At 40.5% G+C, this 25,502-nt stretch overlaps 1 protein-coding gene across 1 annotated transcript; it reads right to left on the bottom strand.

Annotated features, from left to right (window-relative positions):
* On the bottom strand, positions 1-25,347 carry LOC133535724 (testis-expressed protein 264 homolog). Its single transcript, XM_061875659.1, has 3 exons — positions 25,258-25,347; positions 24,181-24,408; positions 1-1,313 (listed from the first exon to the last, which is right to left on the bottom strand). Exons 1-3 carry the CDS (start codon positions 25,345-25,347, stop codon positions 1,008-1,010), a joined length of 624 nt encoding a protein of 207 aa, XP_061731643.1. The 3' UTR covers positions 1-1,007.
* Between the last annotated feature and the right edge of the window lie 155 nt (positions 25,348-25,502).

Genomic DNA, 25,502 nt, shown 5'->3' with positions numbered 1-25,502 from the left:
GGAGTTGTTTATTTATTTTATTGTTTTGCGCATAAAAACAAGTTTACTTTGTTGTTGTTGTTTTTATTCAATGACACTTCTTTGCATGTTTGTGTTTGTTGTTACCTTTTTTTTCCATTTTAATCAGTTAATTCTCTATTTCAGTGGTTCTTAACCAGGGTCCGGTGAGTCGACCTCAGGGGTTCGGCGGAGATCAAAACGTACCCGACTCTTCGTGTGAATACAAACTTCTCCCTGTAGGCATATTAAAGATACGGAAACAGCTGACTGATTTGCAGGTGTGTAATTTGTTGTGAGTTTATGTACTGTCTTAGTTTTGTTGTTTGAACAAGGTGATGTTCATGCACGATTGATTTTGTGCACCAGTAAAAAAAAATATGGTAACACTTTAGTTTGGGGAACATATTCACCATTAATTAGTTGCTTATTAACGTGCAAATTAGTAACATAATGGTTCTTAACTAGTCATTAAGTACTAATTAATGCCTTATTCGGCATGGCCTTATTATAAGCCTAACCCTCTAACCCTGACCCTAACCAAATAACCAACATATTCTATTACTTAGAATATGTTCCCCTAGTGTCCAAATAACTGTAAATTAAGTCTTTGTTACTTAGAATATGTTCCCCTATACTAAAGTGTTACCAAAAACATACAACTTTGTCTTGAATTTGAAAAAAAAAAACATTTTATTTTTAACTAATGAAGGGTTCGGTGAATGCGCATATGAAACTGATGGGGTTCGGTGCCTCCAACAAGTTTAAGAACCACTGCTCATTTGCTTGTGGTGAAGAGGTAGGCAGTAAATTGTTACCCACTGTGACTGGAAATGTCACAGTGGGGGGTGTTATTATTTTACTTGTATTTTTCTTTTTTTTTGATTGAAAAAATATATATATATTTTTTTTGGGGGGTGGGAAAAAAAAAGTGTATGTGTTCTCAGTACTTGTATAATGATTTCCCTATCAAATGAATAAATACATATTTAAAAAAAAAAGAAAAAGGTTTACTTAGATTCACATTTGTCAAAGATATGAATGCCATAAACATTATTGCTGTGGGTGCCAGGTAATAGAAGGCAGATGGTGTTACAAAAAGTACCGTCTAGTCGAGGATAAACTCGTTTTACTCCCAGGAGGACAGAGAGAAAGTTCCTGTGAGGGACGGAGGCAATGACCACGTGTGTGACTTCAGGAAAGGAGAAGACATGAAAGCCAAACGTCTCGTAGAGCTTCAAAAGGTCCTCATCAACCTTGTCCTTGCCTTCACTCACAAAGCTTCCCACTGCATAGCGGCACTGATGTCCGGGCACCTTTGATTGGAATAAACACAGGGGGACAACCGTTTAAAGCACAACATGCGTAGGCAGCGTGTATTCTTTGCTGACTGTTCAAATATTTTCTCTACCGTCAGCCAGGTGGTAATTTTGTAGAAATAATGTGCTCATTAATTAGAGCTTTAATTGCAGCATTAAGCGTTGTGGGCATTGGGATCACCTGATTCCAAGAGATACTCTAAACAATGAACCTCCTGGGACATCCAAGTGCTGGAAGCACAAAGAATAAATACAGCAGCACGGTGGACATGTGCAAGTAGTTTTCACATGGATTTCTGGAAGCTCTGCCACTAATTATAATTTCTTCCCCCTAAACCCTGACGAGGAAAAATGTTCACCTCAAACTGCTGAGTATAGAAATGTAAGAGTGATGGACACAACACTGTTGGTTTTCTGCATGGAACCGGGCTGTGCAGAAGCACATGCAGGGTTTCCCACACATTCATTTATTTGTGGCGGCCCGACACGAAAGAATTACGGCCGCCACAAATAAAAATTAAAAAAATTAAAAACAATTTTTTTTTTTTCGGCTTTTGATTCACTCGACAGCTCATAAAAGCAATGGGACTCTGTCTGTGAATGGAGCTTGTAGTTACATATTATATAAATATGGAAATATTATATAAATATGTATATAAATATGTACATAAAGTGTTGTAATTATATTCCAACTTCGCGTTCTTCTTGGTCATCGGCGCCGCCACAAATAGATGCCTGACCTATGGGAAACACTGACATGCATAGTACTATTGTACCATATTGTACTGTTACTTCACTTATAGTTACAGTACAATATTGTACTGCTACTGTACCATATTTTACAGTTATTGTACATATTGTTACTGTACGAATAGTATCTGTACCATTTTGTACCGTTACTGTACATGCAGTTACTGTAAAATATGTTACTGTACCATATTGCACTGTTAATGTACATATAGTAACTGTATCATTATGTACTGCTTCTGTACATAGTCTATGTACCACATTGTACTGTTACTGTACATACATTTACTGTACCATATTGTATTTTACTTTTGTCCTAGATTTACAGTTCTATATTGTACTGTTACTGTGCATATAATTCCATCCATCCATCCATCCATCCATTTTCTACCGCTTGTCCCCCTTGGGGTGACGGGTGGCGCTGGAGCTTATCGCAGCTGCATTTGGGCGGAAGTTACTGTACCATATTATAATGTTACTGTACATACACTAATTACTGAACCATATTGTGCTGCTACTGTACATAGTTACTGTACCAAATGGTACTGCTACTGTACATATACACTAGTCACTGTACAATAGTGTACTTTTACTCTACATATTGTTACAGTATCATACTGTTACTTTATACATTGTTACTGTACCATATTGAACTGCTACCGAACATATACTGTAGTCACTGTACTATGTGGTATTGGTACTGCGCATAGTTAATGTACCATATTGTACTGTTACTGTAATTATTGTTACTGTATAATATTGTACTTGTACTGTACAGTCACTGTAACAATACTGCACCATATCACTGTACATATAGTTACTGTATCATACCATATTGTTACAGTACCAAATTGTACTGTTAATGTTACTATACCATTATCACATTGTACTGTACATAATACTAACCTGCCTGCTGTTCAGAGGCTGGATGAGCTGATCACCTGGGCCAGGATGAAGTTCAAGCCTCAGAAGTCAAGGAGCCTCTCAATGCGATTGGGGGAGAGAAACGACCGAGTCACCTTCACTATCAGCGGAGAAGACATCCCACGCATTGTGGATCAGCCCATCCGAAGCCTGGGAAGACTCTATACACCTGGTCTCTCAAACAAGGACATGGGAAAAATCATTCTCCAGCAGCTTTCAGAGGGCCTGTCTAAGATCGATGCAAGCCAGCTACCTGGGAAATACAAGGTGTGGTGTTATCACTTCACCCTGTACCCAAGGATGATGTGGCCTATGAAGCTGTGTGAAGTCACGTCATCTGCCGTAAGTCGGATGGAATCCAAAGCCAACTCTTTCATCCGAAAATGGCTTGGCCTGCCACGGTGCTTCTCAGCTGCTGGCCTGTATGGATGGAACTCACTCCAGCTACCCCTGAAATCTATCACCCTGGGCTACAGGCAGGAAAAGGCAAGGCTGGTGATGGAGTTAAGGGACTCCTCCGACAGGGCAGTGGCGGATGCAAATGCCAGAGTCGAGACTGGAAGGAAGTGGAGGGCCAAGGAAGAGGTCCAGCAGGCGATAGGGAGACTGCAACATCAAGAAGTCGTGGGCATGGTCCAAACAGGCCGGGCAGGCCTTGGATGGAACGATCCACCAATCCTATGGTCCAAGGCAGGCAGGAAGGAGAGGAAGGACCTTGTTGTTGCTGAGGTCACCAGGATTGAGCAGGAGGAGCTTAGAGTAAGGTCTGTGGCACAAGGGCAGCAGGGGAGGTGGACAACTTGGGAGGGTGTCTCGAGCCTGGAAACTACCACGGGCTCGGCTCAGTTTCCTCATCAGGGCAACATACGACACTCTCCCGAGCCCCAAAAACCTCCACCAATGGCTTGGCACAGAACAATCCTGCGAGCTCTGAGGGACCATCAATGCCTCACTTCAGCATGTTCTGTCAGGCTGCAAAATGGCTCTGACACAGGGTCGGCTCAGATGGCGGCACGACCAAGTACTCAACAAGCTGGCAGAGGTGCTGGAGAAAAGTCGGCAGGAGGCAAACAACCAGAATCCAGCAGAACGCCAATGCAGGATCCACTTCCAAAGGCAGGGGGAACCTGTGACACATTACAGCAAGAGACCACCCGCCAACTTGTTAACACCAGGGGCAGCGTGGAAGATGGAAGTGGACCTTGGTAGGCAGCTACAGTTCCCACAGGAGATATGCAGCAGCACCACCTTAAGACCAGATGTGGTGCTGTGGTCTGAAGCTGTGAAGTCAGTAGTACTGATTGAGCTGACAGTGCCATGGGAGGAGGGACTGGAAGCTGCTTACGAGAGAAAGAAGGCAAAATATGCAGACCTGGTCACAGAGTGTAGAGAAAGTGGATGGAGTGTGAGGCTGTATCCGGTGGAGGTGGGAGCCAGAGGCTTTGTGGGCAGGACAACACCACGCCTGCTCAGGGACTTGAGACGAGAAGTGTCCCGAAACAAACTTTTCACTTAACTTTATGATGCCAGTATTGGTCGATATCTATATTGATCAGATTAGATATCAGCAGGAATCATACAGACTTTTATTGTTTTGTAGTGTGAATTGCTAGAAAATGTTTGATCAAGTGAAAGTAGTCAAATGGAGACCAGTGGTATATGTAAAAAACAGCGACCTATTTATTATTAACCGTCTGCAATAGACTTATGCTGTCTTTAAATTGAAGTGGAGTGGTAATTATTTTTGGGTGACAACTAATGGCCACAATAATATTTATATTCATTGTTCCCATTGGGTTGAGTTTTTTCTTGCCCGGATGTGGGATCAGATTCGAGGATGTTGTTGTGGTTTGTGAAGCCCTTTGAGGCATTTGTGTTTAAGGGCTATATGAATAAACTTTAATTGGGTATTTGTGTTGGCCCCGCGAAGAGGGGGCGACTTGTCCAGAGTATACACCGCCTTCCGCCCGAATGCAGCTGAGATAGGCTCCAGCAACCCCCCCCGTGACCCTGAAAGAGACAAACGGTAGAAAATGGATGGATGGTTATCTGTGTTGGCCCTGGAATGAGGTGGCGACTTGTCCAGGGTGTACCGCGCCTTCTGCCCGAATGCAGCTGAGATAGGCTCCAGCAACCTCCGCGACCCCGAAAGGGACAAGCGGTAGAAAATGGATGGTGGAAAAACATTTTAAAAATCATAAATAATTTTTATTTTTCAAAAAAAATCTTTGATTTATATTTTAGACCATTTCGCCAAGGCTTATCCTTATCAATAAATCAGAGTCTTCCAACAACCGTTGAGCAGCTGAGAGATATGAAATCCTTTGTCCTTGCAATCTACCAGTTGTTGCACTGAACAAAAATATAAAAAAGCAACTCTTTTTTTTTATTTCTTTCATTTTTCATGAGTTGAACTCAAATATCTAAATGTTTTACTATATACACACAAAATACCTTTATTTCTCAAACATTGTTCACAAATCTGTCTAAATTTGTTTTAGTAAGCACTTCTTCTTTGCCAAGATAATCCATCCTACCTCTCAGGTGTGGCATATCAAGATGCAATTTAACAGCATGATTATTGCACAGGCGTGCCTGTGTCTAAGCCCCCATTCCTTGGAATGTTCCCATATTGAAGGACGGCACAGCATAGGGACGTTGCGTATCTTGTGGGTAATTAACTGGGAGGCAGTCGTGACTCTCGCATCGTCTTAAAGTTAAATGTCTAGGAATGTTCTCATTCATCCAGGTCATTGTCATCTCCGGGCCATGCAATTGATCACAAATAGACTGTTTGGTTTGTCCTACAAGACCTTTCGCCGCTCATCTAAGTATGCTTCATCAGTTCGTAGACTTGGATTGGTCAGATGTAGTACAGCGGCTGGTGCCAAAACCCCAAATATTTATACTCCAAAAATCAGGAGGGTGGGCTTCACGGTGGGAGAGGGGTTAGTGCGTCTGCCTCACAATACAAAGTTCCTGCAGTCCTGGGTTCAAATCCAGGCTCGGGATCTTTCTGTGTGGAGTTTGCATGTTCTCCCCGTGAATGCGTGGGTTCCCTCCGGGTACTCCGGCTTCCTCCCACCTCCAAAGACATGCACCTGGGGATAGGTTGATTGGCAACACTAAATTGGCCCTAGTGTGTGAATGTGAGTGTGAATGTTGTCTGTCTATCTGTGTTGGCCCTGCGATGAGGTGGCGACTTGTCCAGGGTGTACCCTGCCTTCCGCCCGATTGTAGCTGAGATAGGCGCCAGTGCCCCCCGCAACCCCGAAAGGGAATAAGCGGTAGAAAATGGATGGATGGATGGAAATCAGGAGGGTGTGCCTGGGCAAGGATGGTTTCTTCCAATTGGAGTAAGAAAACAACTGTTTTGATGCAAACAAGCAATCCTAACTGTCAACGCCAACGACAGTCGTTGAAATGTAATTTCCCCTCGTTAGGATTGAGATATTGTGTGGCCGAACGATCGCTGTGGATCACTCGTTCAGTACTCCCCCCGTAACAAACCGAAACTCCCGTGCCGAAACGCTTCAATACAAATACACGTACCGTTACACCCCTAGTACTTTGGTAGTTGTTTCCCTATATTTTTGCACAATAACTCATGTATGGTAACACTAGCGAGCAGTAGAGAATATGGAGTGATTTTTGGTCCAATGCATGTTCAGCTTTTTTCATTATTGACGTGTTTCTTACCGCTTAATGTTTTTTGTATGAGATTTCCATTTCATTTTATCATCAATCATTATACCTAGGAATTTGGTTTCTTTTATTCCTTCAATTTTCTATTCCGTCTATTTCTATTTGTTTGACTTCCCCTTCTACTGTTACGGAATAGCATTATTTTAATTTTACAGAGGTTTAAAGATAGTGGGTAAACAATAAAAAATGGATGAATTAAATTTTGGGATGATTTGTGCACACGGTGATGGCACGAGGGTAATTAAGAAGTGTACCAAGTTACGCCCAACACATCAATGGGGAACTGCACTTATTTTTGACTTGTGCCGATCGTTCACAATCGTTATGAAAGACATGACAACAGCTACATATATATTTTAATGCATTCTAAATAGGGCTGGGCGATATATCGATATACACGATATATATCGCAGGTTTGTCTCTGTGCGATATAGAAAATGACTATATCGTAATATTCAATTATATGTTCTAACACATTTGCTTTTAGCTGCGGGCATTACATTACTGGCGTTTCTCACTCCTTCTCGTCTCTCCTTCTCACAAAGACGTAAAACAAGCCCGCCTTCTTACATACGTCACATACTGTCGCGCGTCTAGTGTCATACGCTCTCGCCAAGCAGAGCGGTAGCAGCATGGCTAACGTTAGCTGAGGCAGGACGAGCGGAGCGGAGCTTCTGACATTACAAGAGAGAGAGAAGGTGCGAAACTGATCACAAATGGAGGAAGAACAATAAATGCCCAAAATAAAGAGCAGGGGATCCATCATCTGGCAGTGGTTTGGCTTCAAGTGGGAAGATATTCAGCAGACAACAGCAATATGCAAAGTATGCAGCAGAAGCGCTACTACAAAAAGGTAGCAACACTATTAATTTGTTCTTTCATTTAAAAAGTCACCCTTGAGAGGATGAAGAGTATTTAATAAATACAGTTTTGATCAATTGACTTAGTTGTGATTTCCCTCTCTGCATGAAAGTTTAAAAGTAGCGTATATTGATGCAGTATGAAGAAGAATGTTTTAATGTAGACACATCAAATAATCATACTGCTGTGATTGTACGCATCAAGTGTTCATTCAAGGCCAAGGCAAAATATCGTAATATACATCGTACATCGCTATAGGGCATAAAAATATTGCGATATTAATAAAAGCCAATATCGCCCAGCCCTAATTCTAAATATGAAATAAATTTGATCAAAAATCCGCTTACAATGGAGCCTATGAGAGCCGCTCTTATTTTTTACATCACTGATTATTACGGTACATTTTATGAGAGCCAACAAATATAGAAAAACATGACTTACTGAACAATGTCTTCTGTAATTAGGATGCCGACTGATATGATATCGTCTCGATTACTGTAACGTATTATTTTCGGGTCTCCCCATGTCTAGCATTAAACGATTACAGTTGATACAAGATGCGGCTGCTAGACTTTTGACAAGAACAAGAAAGTTTGATCATATTACACCAGTACTGGCTCACCTGCATTGGCTTCCTGTGCACTTAAAATGTGACTTTAAGGTTTTACTACTTACGTTTAAAATACTACACGGTCTACCTCCATCCTATCTTGCCGATTGTATTGTACCATATGTCCCGGCAAGAAATCTGTGTTCAAAAGATTTGTTTAGTGATTCCTAAAGCCCAAAAAAAGTCTGTGGGCTATAGAGCGTTTTCCGTTCGGGCTCCAGTACTCTGGAAAGCCCTCCCGGTAACAGTTTGAGACGCTACCTCAGTAGAAGCATTTAAGTCTCACCTTAAAACTCATTTGTATACTCTAGCCTTTAAATAGACCTGCTTTTTAGACCAGTTGATCTGCCGCTTCTTTTCTTTTTCTCCTCTGTCCCCCCCTCCCTTGTGGAAGGGGTCTGGTCCGATGACCATGGATGAAGTACTGGCTGTCCAGAGTCGGGACCCAGGATGGACCGTTCGCCTGTGTATCTGTTGGGGACATCTCTAAAATGCTGATCCGACTCCACTTGGGATGGTTTCCTGTGGACGGGACTCTCGCTGCCGACTTGGATCCGCTTTGAACTGAACTCTCGCGGCTGTGTCGGAGCCACTATGGATTGAACTTTCACAGTATCATGTTAGACCCGCTCGACATCCATTGCTTTCGGTCCCCTAGAGGGTGGGAGGTTGCCCACATTTGAGGTCTTCTCCAAGGTTCTCATGGTCATCATTGTCACTGGCGTCCCACTGGGTGTGAATTCTCCTTGCCCACTGGGTGTGAGTTTTCTTTGCCCTTCTGTGGGTTCTTCCGGGGATGTTGTAGTCGTACTGGTTTGTACAGTCCTTTGAGACATTTGTGATGTAGGGCTATATAAATAAATATTGATTGATTGATTGATATGTGGAATGTTCATATATTCCAGTTTAGAAAAAGAATGACTCTTAATCATCGTGAACAAAAGGGGGATGGAACAAAGCGTATTTGTGTTGTTCTCGCCATTTCTAAATTGGCTGTCAAAGTGTACCAACTTGTCGCAATACATCCTCGTTCATCTACTATCAACAGGAGAGGCATGATTTATGATCTACAATAAAGATTTACGAGCAAGGAAACCACGAAGCACCTCATCAGTCGATCATGCCAACATTGGCATGCACACTTGTGATCACGGCGCCGCTATACATATTTCGTCTGTGTTAGCGCTTATAATAACAATATCACTAATAATTGGTTAATATTCAAATCACAAAATGTAAATAGAGTATTGATGTTTTTTTATTGGGTTATATGGGCGGAATAGAGGACCTCCTATTGTCTCCGCTGTTAGTGGGCTTTTATTTAGGTTTATTTACAGTACGAGTTAGAAATGTTTTTTCTTTTTTAAATACATTCGTCGTCAGGTCTTTCATACTGATTGTGAACGATAGGCAAAATTCCAAAAAAGGTGCCGTTACCCAACATTTGGCCTTAATGATGAAACACGTGAAATACAAGTGGTACTAATAATAATTCATTTTTACTATTATTAGTTATGATGAATTTAAAAAAGCGTGCAGTAATTTGACAAGGAGCTCTGAGTGTGTGCTTTACTGCCATCTATTGTTTACTTTTAAGTCTGTGTGCTATAAAATGAGTAAAACATTAATACAGTATGTTTTCCAATTTTTGTTGAAAGTCAAGGTTACTTTACCTGCGTTTATTAAGTTCAAGTTACAAGGCGCTTTTAAAACATTGATAAACTCATGAAATCACAAGTTGATGCCATGTTATTGAAAAAAATAGGCCTCAAAACGCAACTTTCGGAAAAATCTGTAATTTTAGGACAAAACAATCCCCCAAAAAAGCCTGCGAATCCTAGAGTGACTAGCATTTAATACATTTCCATAATGAAAAAGGTTGGGAAGCTGTGCTCAAAAGGAATTAAAAATGAGGGAAGAATAAAGACAAAATGACTGATGGATGAAACCTGACTCTCGCTCTACAGTCCACTTGAATAGAATCCAGCTTCCTTGTGCAGAGAAAATGGAAGAAAATGGATGAAGGGATGGTCCAGACAAATGTGTGAGCTATATTCTGCACACACACACACAATTAGCAGTGGATAGGTGACTATTCATTCTGTGTATCCCAGCAAGATACAAGTCAAATGTTCTTCGTGATTTATGTTGCCACACGTGAAGAAACAAGCCGGGGAGAGAAAGACATACTTGGTATTCAGCAGCATATAAATGAGTTTCAAATGGACTCTCTGTCAGGCAAACATTAGAGAGATTGTCGACTATTTCGTCAGCCGCACTAATTCCTGACCGACTGGTCCTCTTCAGCCTTCACTCACGTCATGACCTCAGCGTGGCTCCTTGAAACATGCCATATGCGAAAGAAGGCAACGCATGTCACAACATCAGGTTGCTTATGGGAAAGTGGATAGGATATGAAAATCTTGGTAGAGGGTAAAGAAAGCCGCAGGGTGGAGAAAAAGAGGGTATGTTAGGTCAGGGAAACACTGCTTGAAGCCGAAGAGTTGTCTGGGAGGAAAAATTCATGAATATGTGCTTTTTTTTAAGGAACAAAAAGAGCCACTACAGCCATGTATCCATGGCAACCGTCTCAGGACCAACTCCAGTCCTTGTTGAGGTATTTTGTTTCCCAGAGGAAATGCTTAAGGCTGGTAATTGTGAGAAAAAGTGTAGTCATGCGGACACTGAGCCTCTGTCAGCTGCACCTTTTGAAAAATCTTCTCGCAGCAAATATCAATGGCAAGTGTCACTCCACTTAGATAGCAAATGAATGTCCTCCTTTTTGAGAGCACTCTGGGGTTCCTGACAGGAACTGAAAGCCTCCAGTAGCTCGGACGATAATGAGCTGAGCCTGAGTTCATTACACCAATTATTTGAACTTAAATCAGGACTTGGCTGAAACCCAAACGCTATCCTAATTGTCAGCGGGGGGAAAGAGGGTTTAAGGCAGCGCTATAGGCCGATTCTATTGCTGAGATATATAAAAGGTGCTGCTAACATTAAGAGACAACAACCAAGTGGTGGAAAAACACAATAGCAGCAACACAGGAGAACAATAGAGGCTAATGATGTCTACTTTTAAAGATATTCTTATTATGGCTTTAATTGACGGTGAAACCTCTCATAATTCAGGAAATTTTCTAGGTTAGTTATCGGAATTATTTCCAATTTTGGCCTTCAGACTGTAAATTTAAGGCTGCCACAAATAAAGATTTTGTAATACAGGAAGGCAACACTTGAGGGCTGCACAGTAAAGACAATATATGATATAAATCAATGTTTGCTAACCATTGTTGGGCCGCAAGCGCCCCCTCGAGGGCCGCCCAAAAAAATATCTGTTTCTCAGCTGTGATCTGGATGGGCCGCAGTGGCACTCGGTTGTGATACACTTTTCCACCACTTGTGGCAGTAACGACAATATCAAACAAACAGAAGAAGTCTTGAGCGAAAGTCATTGAGATCTTATTTAAGCACAAAAATTCGGACTCAAGTGGCGAAGCTGGATTTTCCTTTGTACATTAACATATGTATTATTATTGAGTTAGAATGTATTTATTTTTTTTCGGGACGGCGTGGCGCAGTGGGAGAGTGGCCGTGCGCAACCCGAGGGTCACTGGTTCAAATCCCACCTAGTACCAACCTCGTCACGTCCGTTGTGTCCTGAGCAAGACACTTCACCCTTGCTCCTGATGGGTGCTGGTTGGCGCCTTGCATGGCAGCTCCCTCCATCAGTGTGTGAATGTGTGTGTGAATGGGTAAATGTGGAAGTAGTGTCAAAGCGCTTTGAGTACCTTGAAGGTAGAAAAGCGCTATACAAGTACAACCCATTTATTTATTTATTATTTATTTTCCACTTTGTAATTTTATGTACATTCATTGTTCATCAGTTTTTGAGTCCCTTCTTTTGCAGTATATTGGATTATTGTTTATTTTTATAATCAGCCTGACCTAAGCCTTAAAAATTATCGTTGTGATTACTACAAGAATAATTTGCCAAATCTGCTATGATTTTATGTTGGGTTTTTTTTGTTTTGTTTTTTTTTTACAATTGACTCTCCTTAGTTTGAAACTTTTGTTTTCCAAAATGTGCTATATAAATAAAGTGTATATATATATATATATATGTATATATATATATATATATATATATATATATATGTATATATATATATATATATATAAAGGATTGAATAAAAAAAATTCAAAAATGTATACAAGCATTTAAAAACAAACCGGTTATTATTCATTAGTATTAAGATATTTTTTTTTATATCGTTTTGCCATATTTTCATTTGTTGTTGCTTGTTGTACAATGTACTTTGAGAATTTTTCAAGTGTAATTCATTTTCATTAAAAAATACTATAACAAATCTAGTATATTATTCTGGTGATTATTATAAAATGAGGTCCTGTTTAGAGACACTTAACTTCTGTCTCCCCACGTCCCTGGCGAAAGAGTCGAGCAAGCATGATGTCAAACTTGTTTTGAGCTGCATTCATATACATTTTAAGAAGAACTTACTTTTCTTAAAAGCCGCCACTGTTCATGCAATATTTGCACATTTTGTAGATCGCTGTCCTCGGGTATACCTGGGATATATTAAAATTACCTCCACATCGTAGACATACTGACAACGCTCCAGACCAAGGGTGCACACTTTTTCAGCAGGCAAGCTACTTTTCTAATGACCAAGTTGATGTGATCTATCCCATTGTCATAATATACACACACACATATATATATATATATATACATATATGGACTCATATATATATTTATAAGTTATATTTATAAATATCTTCCCGAAGACAGCTGGCACCCCACTCGGCGACGGAAAGTTTCTGTGAGTATGGCTTCCTGCGCTTCGTGCACTTTACTCATGGATAGGTTGGCTTTGCTAGAGAGCCGTGTCCGCCAGTTAGAGCAGTGTAATTTCGTAACTTTAGATGTTGCGGACACATCTGCTAGCGTTAGCTGTAGCGAGCTAACTAGCCCAGCTTGTAGCAGCCCTAACCGGCCTACAAGCTACGGTGTACCGGTTGAGACGCATAATAGATTTAGCTCTTTAGCTAGTCCTACACCCCAGTCTACCGGGCACCACACTGTAGTCATAGGGGACTCCATCACCCGAAACATAAAGCTTAGCAAACCAGCCACAATTAAGTGTATTCCCGGGGGCAGAGCACCTGACATTGAAGCTAATCTTAGGGAGCTAACTCGCAACAGGTCTAGTAAACACGTACGGCAGGCTAACCGCACCACTAGTTATGCGAATATAGTAATACACGTTGGCTCCAATGACGTTAGGATGAGACAATCAGAGATTACAATGAGAAACATAGCCAGGGCTTGTAATCTCGCCAGAAAGATGTCCAGGCATCGAGTAATTGTCTCTGGCCCCCCGCCTGGGAGAGGCAATGATGAGAGATATAGCAGATTAGTCTCTCTTAACAAGTGGCTGGATAGCTTCTGCAGACAACAGGGATTTGCGTTTATTGATAATTGGCCCTCTTTCTGGGGCAAACCTGGCTTGCTGAGGAGAGACGGCCTTCACCCTAACCAGGAAGGCGCTATCCTCTTGTCTCGGAACATAGATTTCGCATTGAGCCACATTTGACTAACTGCACTAGAGCAAGCCCGGTCACAGGCAATTACAGAGCCTGCTAGCCTGGGTATGGAGTCAGTTAAGCTAGAACTAGCCAGCGCCAGGCTGGATGATCCCTGTACACATAGCAATTTTCGTAGAATAATACACAACTCACAAAATGTTTTTTCTGCTGTGTCTATGACTACGTCAGAGTTAGACATGCGTTCTACTGAGGTGGCAAATTATGATGCGTTCAGTTTATCGCAGCGCCAAGTAGACAATCTGAAAATTCCCGTCATATCAATTCCTAGATATGGTCGTAATTATTTTAAGTACACTGCGCATAATAAACGCAACATTATTAATATTGCTACTACGGAGAATTTTATCAACAACTCCTTAAAACAGCCCACTACCTATAATATGGACTTTTTAAACATCAGATCTTTGTCTCCCAAAACGTTATTAGTCAATGAGGTCATTAGAGACAACAACCTTAACGTCATCGGTCTTAGCGAAACCTGGCTTAAACCAGACGACTTTTTTGCGATAAATGAGGCATCCCCTCCTAACAATACGAATGCGCATATTGCCCGTCACCTCAAAAGGGGAGGGGGTGTCGCACTAATATACAACGAAAACTTTAACTTTAGTCCTAACTTAAATAATAAATATAAATCGTTTGAGGTGCTTTCTATGAAGTCTGCCACACCTCTGCCTCTGTGCCTGGCCGTTATCTACCGCCCCCCAGGGCCCTATTCGGACTTTATTAGTGAATTCTCAGAGTTTGTTGCTGATCTAGTGACGCACGCCGATAATATAATTATAATGGGGACTTTAATATCCATATGAATACCCCATTGGACCCACCGTGCGTGGCACTCCAGACTATAATTGATAGCTGTGATCTTACACAAATAATAAATGAACCGACACATCGCAGCGGTAATACAATAGACCTAGTGCTTGTCAGAGGTATCACCGTTTCCAAAGTTATGATACTCCCGTATACTAAAGTAATGTCCGATCATTACCTTATAAAATTCGAAGTTCAGACTCATGTTCGGCAAGCTAATAATAATAATAACTGCTATAGCAGCCGCAACATTAATGCTCCCACAACGACGACTCTTGCGGACCTACTGCCCTCGGTAATGGCACCGTTCCCAAAGTATGTGGGCTCTATTGATAACCTCACTAACAACTTTAACAACGCCCTGCGCGAAACCATTGATAGTATAGCACCGCTGAAGTTAAAAAAGGCTCCAAAAAGGCGTACGCCATGGTTTACTGAAGAAACTAGAGCTCAGAAATTATTATGTAGAAAGCTGGAACGCAAATGGCGCACGACTAAACTTGAGGTGCACCATCAAGCATGGAGTGATAGTTTAATAACTTATAAACGCATGCTTACCTTAGCTAAAACTAATTATTACTCAAATCTCATCCGCATTAATAAAAACGATCCAAAATTTTTGTTTAGTACAGTAGCATCGCTAACCCAACAAGGGACTCCTTCCAGTAGCTCCACCCATTCGGCAGATGACTTTATGAAGTTCTTTAATAAGAAAATTGAACTTATTAGAAAGGAGATTAAAGACAATGCGTCCCAGCTACAACTGGGTTATAGTAACACAGATACGACTGTATATACGGCGGATACTGCAAATATCCAAAATAGTTTCTCTTGTTTTGATGAAATAACATTAGAAGGATTGTTACAACGTGTAAATGGAATAAAACAAACAACATGTTTACTTGACCCACTTCACGGGAAACTTATCAAGGAGCTTTTTGTATTATTAGGTCCATCAGTGCTAAATATTATAAACTTATCACTTTCCTCGGGCACTGTTCCCCTTGCATTCAAAAAAGCGGTTATTCATCCTCTCCTTAAAAGACCTAACCTCGATCCTGACCTCATGGTAAACTACCGACCGGTGTCTCACCTTCCCTTTATTTCGAAAATCCTCGAAAAAATTGTTGCAGAGCAGCTAAATGAACACTTAGCGTTTAACAATCTATGTGAAACCTTTCAATCCGGTTTCAGGGCAAATCACTCGACTGAGACAGCCCTCGCAAAATTGACTAATGATCTATTGCTAACGATGGACTCTGATGCGTCATCTATGTTGCTGCTCCTTGATCTTAGCGCTGCTTTCGATACCGTCGATCATAATATTTTATTAGAGCGTATCAAAACACGAATTGGTATGTCAGACTCAGCCCTGTCTTGGTTTAACTCTTATCTTACTGATAGGATGCAGTGCGTCTCCCATAACAGCGTGACCTCGGATTATGTTAAGGTAACGTGTGGAGTTCCCCAGGGTTCAGTCCTTGGCCCTGTACTCTTCAGCATCTACATGCTGCCGCTGGGTGACGTCATACGCAAATACGGTATTAGCTTTCACTGTTATGCTGATGACACCCAACTCTACATGCCCCTAAAGCTGACCAACACGCCGGACTGTAGTCAGTTGGAAGCGTGTCTTAATGAAATTAAACAATGGATGTCCGCTAACTTTTTGCAACTTAATGCCAAAAAAACGGAAATGCTGATTATCGGTCCTGCTAGACACCGACCTCTATTTAATAATACAACTTTAACATTTGACAACCAAATAATAAAACAAGGTGACTCTGTAAAAAATCTGGGTATTATCTTCGACCCAACTCTCTCCTTTGAGTCACACATTAAAAGCGTTACTAAAACGGCCTTCTTTCATCTCCGCAATATCGCTAAAATTCGCTCCATTTTGTCCACTAAAGACGCCGAGATCATTATCCATGCGTTTGTTACGTCTCGTCTCGATTACTGTAACGTATTATTTTCGGGTCTCCCCATGTCTAGCATTAAAAGATTACAGTTGGTACAAAATGCGGCTGCTAGACTTTTGACAAGAACAAGAAAGTTTGATCATATTACACCTGTACTGGCTCACCTGCACTGGCTTCCTGTGCACTTAAGATGTGACTTTAAGGTTTTACTACTTACGTATAAAATACTACACGGTCTAGCTCCATCCTATCTTGCCGATTGTATTGTACCGAATGTCACGGCAAGAAATCTGCGTTCAAAAGACTCCGGCTTATTAGTGATTCCTAGAGCCCAAAAAAAGTCTGCGGGCTATAGAGCGTTTTCCGTTCGGGCTCCAGTACTCTGGAATGCCCTCCCGGTAACAGTTCGAGATGCTACATCAGTAGAAGCATTTAAGTCTCACCTTAAAACTCATCTGTATACTCTAGCCTTTAAATAGACCTCCTTTTTAGACCAGTTGATCTGCCGCTTCTTTTCTTTCTCCTATGTCCCTCCCTCCCTCCCTTGTGGAGGGGGTCCGGTCCGATGACCATGGATGAAGTACTGGCTGTCCAGAGTCGAGACCCAGGATGGACCGCTCGTCGGGACCCAGGATGGACCGCTCGCCTGTATCGGTTGGGGACATCTCTACGCTGCTGATCCGCCTCCGCTTGAGATGGTTTCCTGTGGACGGGACTCTCGCTGCTGTCTTGGACCCGCTTGAACTGAACTCTCGCGGCTGTGTTGGAGCCACTATGGATTGAACTTTCACAGTATCATGTTAGACCCGCTCGACATCCATTGCTTTCGGTCCCCTAGAGGGGGGGGGTTGCCCACATCTGAGGTCCTCTCCAAGGTTTCTCATAGTCAGCATTGTCACTGGCGTCCCACTGGATGTGAATTCTCCCTGCCCACTGGGTGTGAGTTTTCCTTGCCCTTTTGTGGGTTCTTCAGAGGATGTTGTAGTCGTAATGATTTGTGCAGTCCTTTGAGACATTTGTGATTTGGGGCTATATAAATAAACATTGATTGATTGATTGATTGATTTATGAAACAGACCTTTTTTGTTAACATATTAAAGGTGTTTAATAAAATACAAATTTGTTTAACACATGTATGTGAGTGTGAATGTAGTCTGTCTATCTGTGTTGGCCCTGCGATGAGGTGGCGACTTGTACAGGGTGTACCCCGCCTTCCGCCCGATTGTAGCTGAGATAGGCGCCAGCGCCCCCCGCGACCCCAAAAGGGAATAAGCGGTAGGAAATGGATGGATGGATGGATGTATTATTCTGTAATTGTATACACATTCAATTACATTAAGAGGAAATCCTGTACATTTATCATTTTCATGTTACTAGTTTAACATTAAAGACGTGTTTTGAAAAGCAACCGAGTGTTTCCTCAAACCGCCAGATTGGTGATATTCACGACACATTTGGTTATCATCATTCAAATATTACAACCAAAAAAAATGTCAAAATTACACCATAAAAGCAGAATTAAAGGCAAGGTAACTACAATCTCAACCAATGTGAACATGCTAAATTTAGGCATAGAATAAAGGGACAAGCAGTAGAAAAGGGATGGATGGATGGATAAAATAAAACACGCAACAAATGTACAAACACACATTTTTAAAAGGGAGTTCAGGGTGCGCATCACTAAGTCAACCAATTGGGAGCGCTGTACGGAACTCAAACTACTTCAAAGATCATGTTTACGTTGACTTAAGTCTTTGCATCTTATCATTTCGTGATGTTACCCTTTGAGTGGAGAATTTATAATTAAAGAAGGTATCGTGTGTCACTAAAGCATTAGTCTGCCACCAGCCACAAGTGTGATGTTAGTTACACTTGAATTACTATTCGGACACATTTAGAACAGCAGTTTCTTTCATTAAAAATTTGCAGCTCATTTTTACACTTAGCAAACTCATCTTGCGGGCAGCGGGCCGTACGTTTGACACCCCTGGTTTAAAAAGTAAGAAGAAAAAACATTTTAAAAAATGAATTACATCGAATTTTGTGTAAAAAAAAATCGGAGATTTTTATTTTAGGTGATATAGCCCAGACCTACTTGCTCAGGCAGCTATGTGTTCTATACATTTAGATTGAGGTATGTTGTTTCTTAAAGTTAAATTCAAAGTACCAATGATTGTCACACACACTCTAGGTGTGGTAAAATGTGTCCTCTACATTTGACTCATTCCCTTTTTCAGGGAATGGGTCAAATGTGGGGGGAGCAGTGAGCAGCAGCGGTGGCCGAGCCCGGGAATCATTTTTGGTGATTTAAGCCCCAATTCCAACCCTTGATGCTGAGTGCCAAGCAGGGAAGTAATGGGTCCCATTATTATAGTCTTTGGTATGACTCGGCCAGGGTTTGAACTCACAACCTACCGACCTCAGGGCGGACACTCTAACCACTAGGCCACTGAGTAGGTTTTAATGTCTGTTTTCATGTTAGCACTTAGGCGAGCTAGGTGGCGCCAGTCAGTCCGTGTGTTAATCAAAGTACAGTTATCATTGCGATTTTTCCATAATTTTTATTTAAAACAGTAATCCTAACCATCCGAATCTTTACAGTGGTTATCATTATTAACATTTATTGTTACATCTCTACTCTACTTGTACTCATTAATCATGTAATATAGTAATACATTCCTGCAAAAACACAAGTTAATTTTTTACAGCCTATAACTTAAGTACTATGCTAGGTTTTTTTGTATTATTGCAAAAACACTGGTGAAAGAACCTCTCTCGCTCTCTCCCATGATACTGTACATAAATATGACCAGACCAATTTGTTATTTTTTAGAAAGTACAAATTAAAGAGCCTCTATTTAGTCATATCACAAGCTTGCGTGACATCTGTCTGGTGTGTTGTCACAATGTGTCAAACAATAAACATACAATATGTACTGCATGCCATTTGTCATTTTCAAGGCTCCATACTGTGTTCCTTATTTGCTACTTCTGTTTGAATGAAGATTATTGGAAAATACATTTCACTGAGTGGATTCACGGGTGGGAGAACAGACCCCATGAGTTGGAAGACTGCAGACATTGTGCAGGATTAAGTATCAGGAGTGGCTTCAACAAACACTATTGCCTGCTGTGCAAATCCTCAAATATGTTGGAAAAAGCTCAGAAAGAACAGAAGGTAGGAAAACATCTAAAACATTTCCAACTAACTACATTTTCCATAGGTGGAATGGAGCCTACCAGTTTATCACACATGCACACTTCATCAGATCTTTTTGTGGGCAACAGGAAGTGATGTAGATACTATATTGACCCGAATATAAGACAACATTCATTCCCTAAAAAGCTGGGTCATCTTAGTCCTGTTGCACGCAAGCGACACACACACACACACACACGTAAAATTAAAAAAATATACAGACCCACTGGCAAAGTGTCTCAAAGATTTGCCTCAGTTTATCAAACAGCAGAGGAGTCATGATGCTAAATTTATAATAACGCAAAACAATTATGTACCTATCAAATCTACAACCCATGTAATAATAATATTAAAATTAGGTATTCAATGCAAGTGTGACATCATTAATGTGTTAAATGTGACTATAAATACAGAATAAATACAGAGAGATGCAGTAGTACTCTGACTCACCACACTGGAGCCATGTCCACATTAACACGGATAGTTTCAAAAACGCATGTCCGGGGTTAAAAGAATCTCTATCCACACAAGTGTAGTTTCAAAACTGTCTGTCTACACACAAACACATACACCTGCTATCATGCACATTTGGTCCAATCAGAAGCATGGAAAAGTAGCCACAGCTGACTTGGTGGCATTATACCTATGTTGTTATAATGTTTATTTTCATATACTAGACGTACAACGACGTGTACATTTTCTTTAAAACCAGCCTGTACTTACACAGAGCCCTAGGAACATTATGAACCTTTTTTTCAGTGTTTAAAGGACGCATAGACATCTGTGCTGCTGAACCCCAACACTTGTGGAATTATAACATGCTTAATCAGCAAAATGGTGATATATTTACATATGCAGTGAAGTGTACATTATTTTTAAAAACAGCGCACACTAACAAGGAGCCAAGGACACCTCGTGAATAGTTAAGTACCTGAAGCGCACCGATGTGCATGTGCCGCTGCTTAACTCTTGTGAAATTATAACGCATTTGATAATCTATATAGTGATGCATTTGCAATAACATGTATATTGTCTTTAAGTTCAGAACACACTAACAAGGTTGAAGCTTCATCATGATCTGAGCCTAGGATGTCCTTCTGGCTTGTGCAGCCCTTTGAGACACTCATGACTTAGGGCTATATAAATACACTTTGATTGATTGAAAACCATTTCAATGAATACTTTGGCCTGCCATGCTACATTACGTTGGTGCGTTAAGATCCACGTGTTTTCTGACGTTGTACATGGTGAAAATAGCTTTTGATTCATTGAAACTTTTATTAGTAGATTGGACAGTTCAGTACATATTCTGTACAATTGACCATTAAATGGTAACACCCGAATAAGTTTTTCAACTTGTTTAAAGGCCTACTGAAATGAGATTTTCTTATTTAAACGGGGATAGCAGGTCCATTCTATGTGTCATACTTGATCATTTCGCGATATTGCCATATTTTTACTGAAAGGATTTAGTAGAGAACATTGACGATAAAGTTCACAACTTTTGGTCGCTAATAAAAAAGCCTTGCCTTTAACGGAAGTAGCAGACGATGTGCGCGTGACATCACGGGTTGTTGAGCTCCTCACATCCTCACATTGTTTACAATCATGGCCACCAGCAGTGAGAGCGATTCGGACCGAGAAAGCAACGATTTCCCCATTAATTTGAGCGAGGATGAAAGATTCGTGGATGAGGAAAGTGACAGTGAAGGACTAGAAGAAAAAAAAAAGACGAGGGCAGTGGGAGCGATTCAGATGTTATTAGACACATTTACTCGGATAATTCTGGAAAATCCCTTAAATGCTTATTGTGTTACTAGTGTTTTAGTGAGATTATATGGTCGTACCTGAAAGTCGGAGGGGGTGTGGCCACGGGTGTGGTGACCGCCAGTGTCTCCGAGGGAAGTCATGTTTCTCGACGAGGCAAGGCAGCCGGGCTAAGATTTTTTTTTTTTTCCCCCTCCATGGAGTAAGCCTCCGATGGTCGGTGGCGGCCGGTGGGAGGAGGCAAGAGAGTCCACAGCTGCAGGAGGAACGAGAGTCCACAGATGCAGGAGGAACGACGCAAACTCTCCGCTCATGTCTACGGTAAGAGCCGAATGTAAACAAGGAAACACCGGCTGTGTTTGTGTTGCTAAAGGCGGCCCAATTCACCGCTTCCCACCTACATCTTTCTTCTTTGACATCTCCATAATTCATTGAACAAATTGCAAAAGATTCAGCAACACAGATGTCCAGAATACTGTGTAATTATGTGATTAAAGCAGACCACTTATAGCTGTCATAGGTGCTGGATCAAAATGTCCGCTACATTCCGTGACGTCACGCGTCAACATACACTGTAAAAAAAAATTCTGTAAAAAAACGGTCATCTAAACGAAAACCATAAAATTAAAGTAAAACATTGTAAACCAAATAATGATCAAAATCATTATATTTACAGAAATTTGCATGAAACTTTTTGTGGAAAAATATCGTAATCTTACAGATTTTTACTAAATTATTAGGATCAACCACCTTTAATAAAGTGACGATGCAAACAGTTCTGCAGAAAAATACCTTTATTCTACAGAGTTTTTCCAAATTATTACGATCAACCACCTTTAATGAAATGACAATGTTGGCAGTTCCACAGAAAAATACCATTATTTTACAGATTTTTTCCGAATTGTTAAGATCAGGGGTCTCAAACCCAATTAACCTGGGGGCCACTGAATGCAGAAACTACGTGAATATGTATTCATCTTCTTCTAGCAACATTCTTTCCAGTTCCCCCGATTTAACCGAGAGATAGGCTGTGACCCTCGCGAAGGATTGTCCTGACCCGACAAGCATTTTAAAGGGGTGCCATGACACCACTACCTTCATCGTCCTCGACAACCTTACGTAGCATTTACTCATTCGCCACACAAACGGCGTGCCGACAAAGTCGCATATTGTACAAGGCTTTGTTGGACTTACAAAACTAACTGCAAGACATATTTGATCAACAGCCATACAAGTCACACTGACGGTGGCCGTACAAACAAATTTAACACTGTTACAAATATGCGCCACACTGTGAACCCACATCAAACAAGAAAGGCAAACACATTTCGGGAGAACATCCGCACTGTAACACAACATAAACACAAAAAAACAAATACCCAGAATGCCATGCAGCGCTACTCTTCCAGGCTACACCCCCGCCACCACCCCACACCACCGCCCCCCTCCGTGCGTTGGTTGAGTAGCACTGCATGGCATTCTGGGTATTTGTTCTCTTGTGTTTATGTTGTGTTACAGTGAAGATGTTCTCCCAAAATGTGTTTGTCATTCTTGTTTGATGTGGCTCCACAGTGTGGCGCATATTTGTGAAAGTGTTAAAGTTGTTTGTACGGCCACTGTCAGTGTGACTTGTATGGCTGTTGGCTGTGATCAAGTATGTCTTGCAGTCACCAACATGCGTCATATTACGGAGCAATATTTTAAATTGTTAGTATGTGCATAAACCTTTATATAACAGGCTACATATATTTTTCAACTTGAATATAAAAATACACATAAATATTAAAAAAATAAGATTTTCCTTAAAATTACATATAAAACTGTTAGATTGTTAGTATGGACATATACTTTTATATAACAAACTAAATATTAAATTAAAGTTAATTACTGTAATTTTACATGAATTTGAAAGTAATTAGAGAAAACAGAAAATGATATGTATAATTAATTTGGTATTTTTCCGTTAAAAAAAATAGAAATATCCAGTTTGTCATTATTGGCATATTACTTAAAATAACAGGCGGTTTGTTTATTTACAGATGTCTTCAATTCTTCAGTTTTATAACCCATTTAAAAAAATAGAAAAATTACAGTAGAAATTTAGAATAAATTAACCATAAAAATAGGATTTTTTTTACAGTGTACGCGTCATCATACCGCGTCGTTTTCAACAGGATACTTTGCGTAAAATTTAAAATTGCAATCTAAAAAACTAACCCGGCCGTATTGGCATGCGTTGCAAAGTTAAGATTTCGTCATTGATATATAAACTATCAGACTGCGTGGTAGGTAGTATTGGATTTCAGTAGGCCTTTAAGTCGGGGTCCACGTAAATAACTTCATGGGATGGCTTCTGCTGTTGTGTCCTTGGGCAAGACACTTGACCACCTGCTCCCAGTGCCACCCACACTGGTTAAATGTAGCTTAAAGATGTAGATAATGGGTTTCGCTTTAATTTGCTCGAGGAAAGCGCTATATAAATATGATTTATTTCTTTTCGCTGTTAACTGGTCTTTAAGAAATGTATTGTCGCCCTCTAGCGGTTGAGAGTATATAAGGTACTGCCCAACACTGACATCCTAACGCTGACTTTCTAAATAAATAAATTTTAAGGTGGAAATTACAGAAAAAAATGTCAGTAGTAATATGACAGGTATATTTATATTTTGTCATGTGTTTGCTTACCTTTTTGGGATAATCATAAAATACCTCCATGCAAAAAGTGTTCGGTCCGATTCTGCTCGCCTCCTTCAAAAGTTCCGCGCGGTTTTTGTGTGGTCCTTCTTGGAGTTTGTAAACAAACGTGACATTCTTTATGGGAGGATACCCAGTAAATATGATAACGTGTGCGAACAGTCCCGAGTAGAGAAAGTAAGTTGCTAGTATTAGTAATAATAAAAGACTGAGGGAAAGCTAACAGCCGCGCATGCACTCATCCACTCTGACATGGTCGATGACGAAATAGTCAAATAAAGTTGCAAGCTGTTGTCTTGTGTGATAAACTTTGAATATTGTCGTGGAAACTAAACTGCTTTTATTAATTCTACGCGGAGAGAACTTTAGAAAAATGTAGCATTCAAAGCACTTGGTCGTTGTAAAATGAATGAACTTCCTGGAATGTACCATTAGATCCAGTAAGCGGTGAGTTACCTAGTTTCAAACGCTTGGAAACTGGATGACCTCACTATTAATTAACTAAAGTCATTAAACAGAGTTCTTAACTAGTCTTTCTGCAACAGATTCGATCTTATATGAAATAAAAAGTAATAAAGTGGTACGTTCCCTCTTTAGCCAATCAGGAATCTAAGAATAAGAAAGGTGGGCGTGGCAAAAAAAAAAAAAAACCTTTTCAACTTTTAAAAAATTCTAACAAGCTGAACATAAACTAAGCACAATTTCTATACATGTTTTCAAAATATATATTTTTTTATATTTTATCAGAATTTTCCAACAATAGTCAAGATATTAAAACAAAAACATCACAAAGAAAGAAAAAAAAAACAAGAAGCATATGCAGGAATAACACAAATAAGCATTACACCATACATTACTTTTTTAATTGGTGTTTCATGTTTCTAAGCTTTTTAGAATGTGTCAACTGTTCATGACCTTATTGTTTTAACTTTGTCAGATGATGCAAATTGGTGATGACTGAAGTGCTGATATCAACCTATTCTACACACCTCCCGCCCCCCTCCACATTGAAATGTGTTCATTTTGACCCTCCAAGGCTGTGACAGAAGACTATACAATACATAGTACCATTTTGTGTTTGTGTATAAACGAACAGAGGCTGTGAGCGGCTGGTAGTGTCAGCTGCCGCAACTGAAGTGTATCCTTCAGAGAAGTCATCACCTCTATCCAGATTCTCCTCAACCTCTCCAAGGTATAGCAGCTCACTGATGCCTGACTTCTGTGCTGACAGTTTGGTTTCATATATATATATATATATATATATATATATATATATAAATGAAACAGTATATACTAACCAATATCAGCAAAAA

Source organism: Nerophis ophidion, linkage group LG16 (assembly GCF_033978795.1).
Source record: "Nerophis ophidion isolate RoL-2023_Sa linkage group LG16, RoL_Noph_v1.0, whole genome shotgun sequence".
NCBI lineage: Eukaryota > Metazoa > Chordata > Actinopteri > Syngnathiformes > Syngnathidae > Nerophis > Nerophis ophidion.
This window is presented reverse-complemented; position numbering and strand designations above follow the sequence as displayed.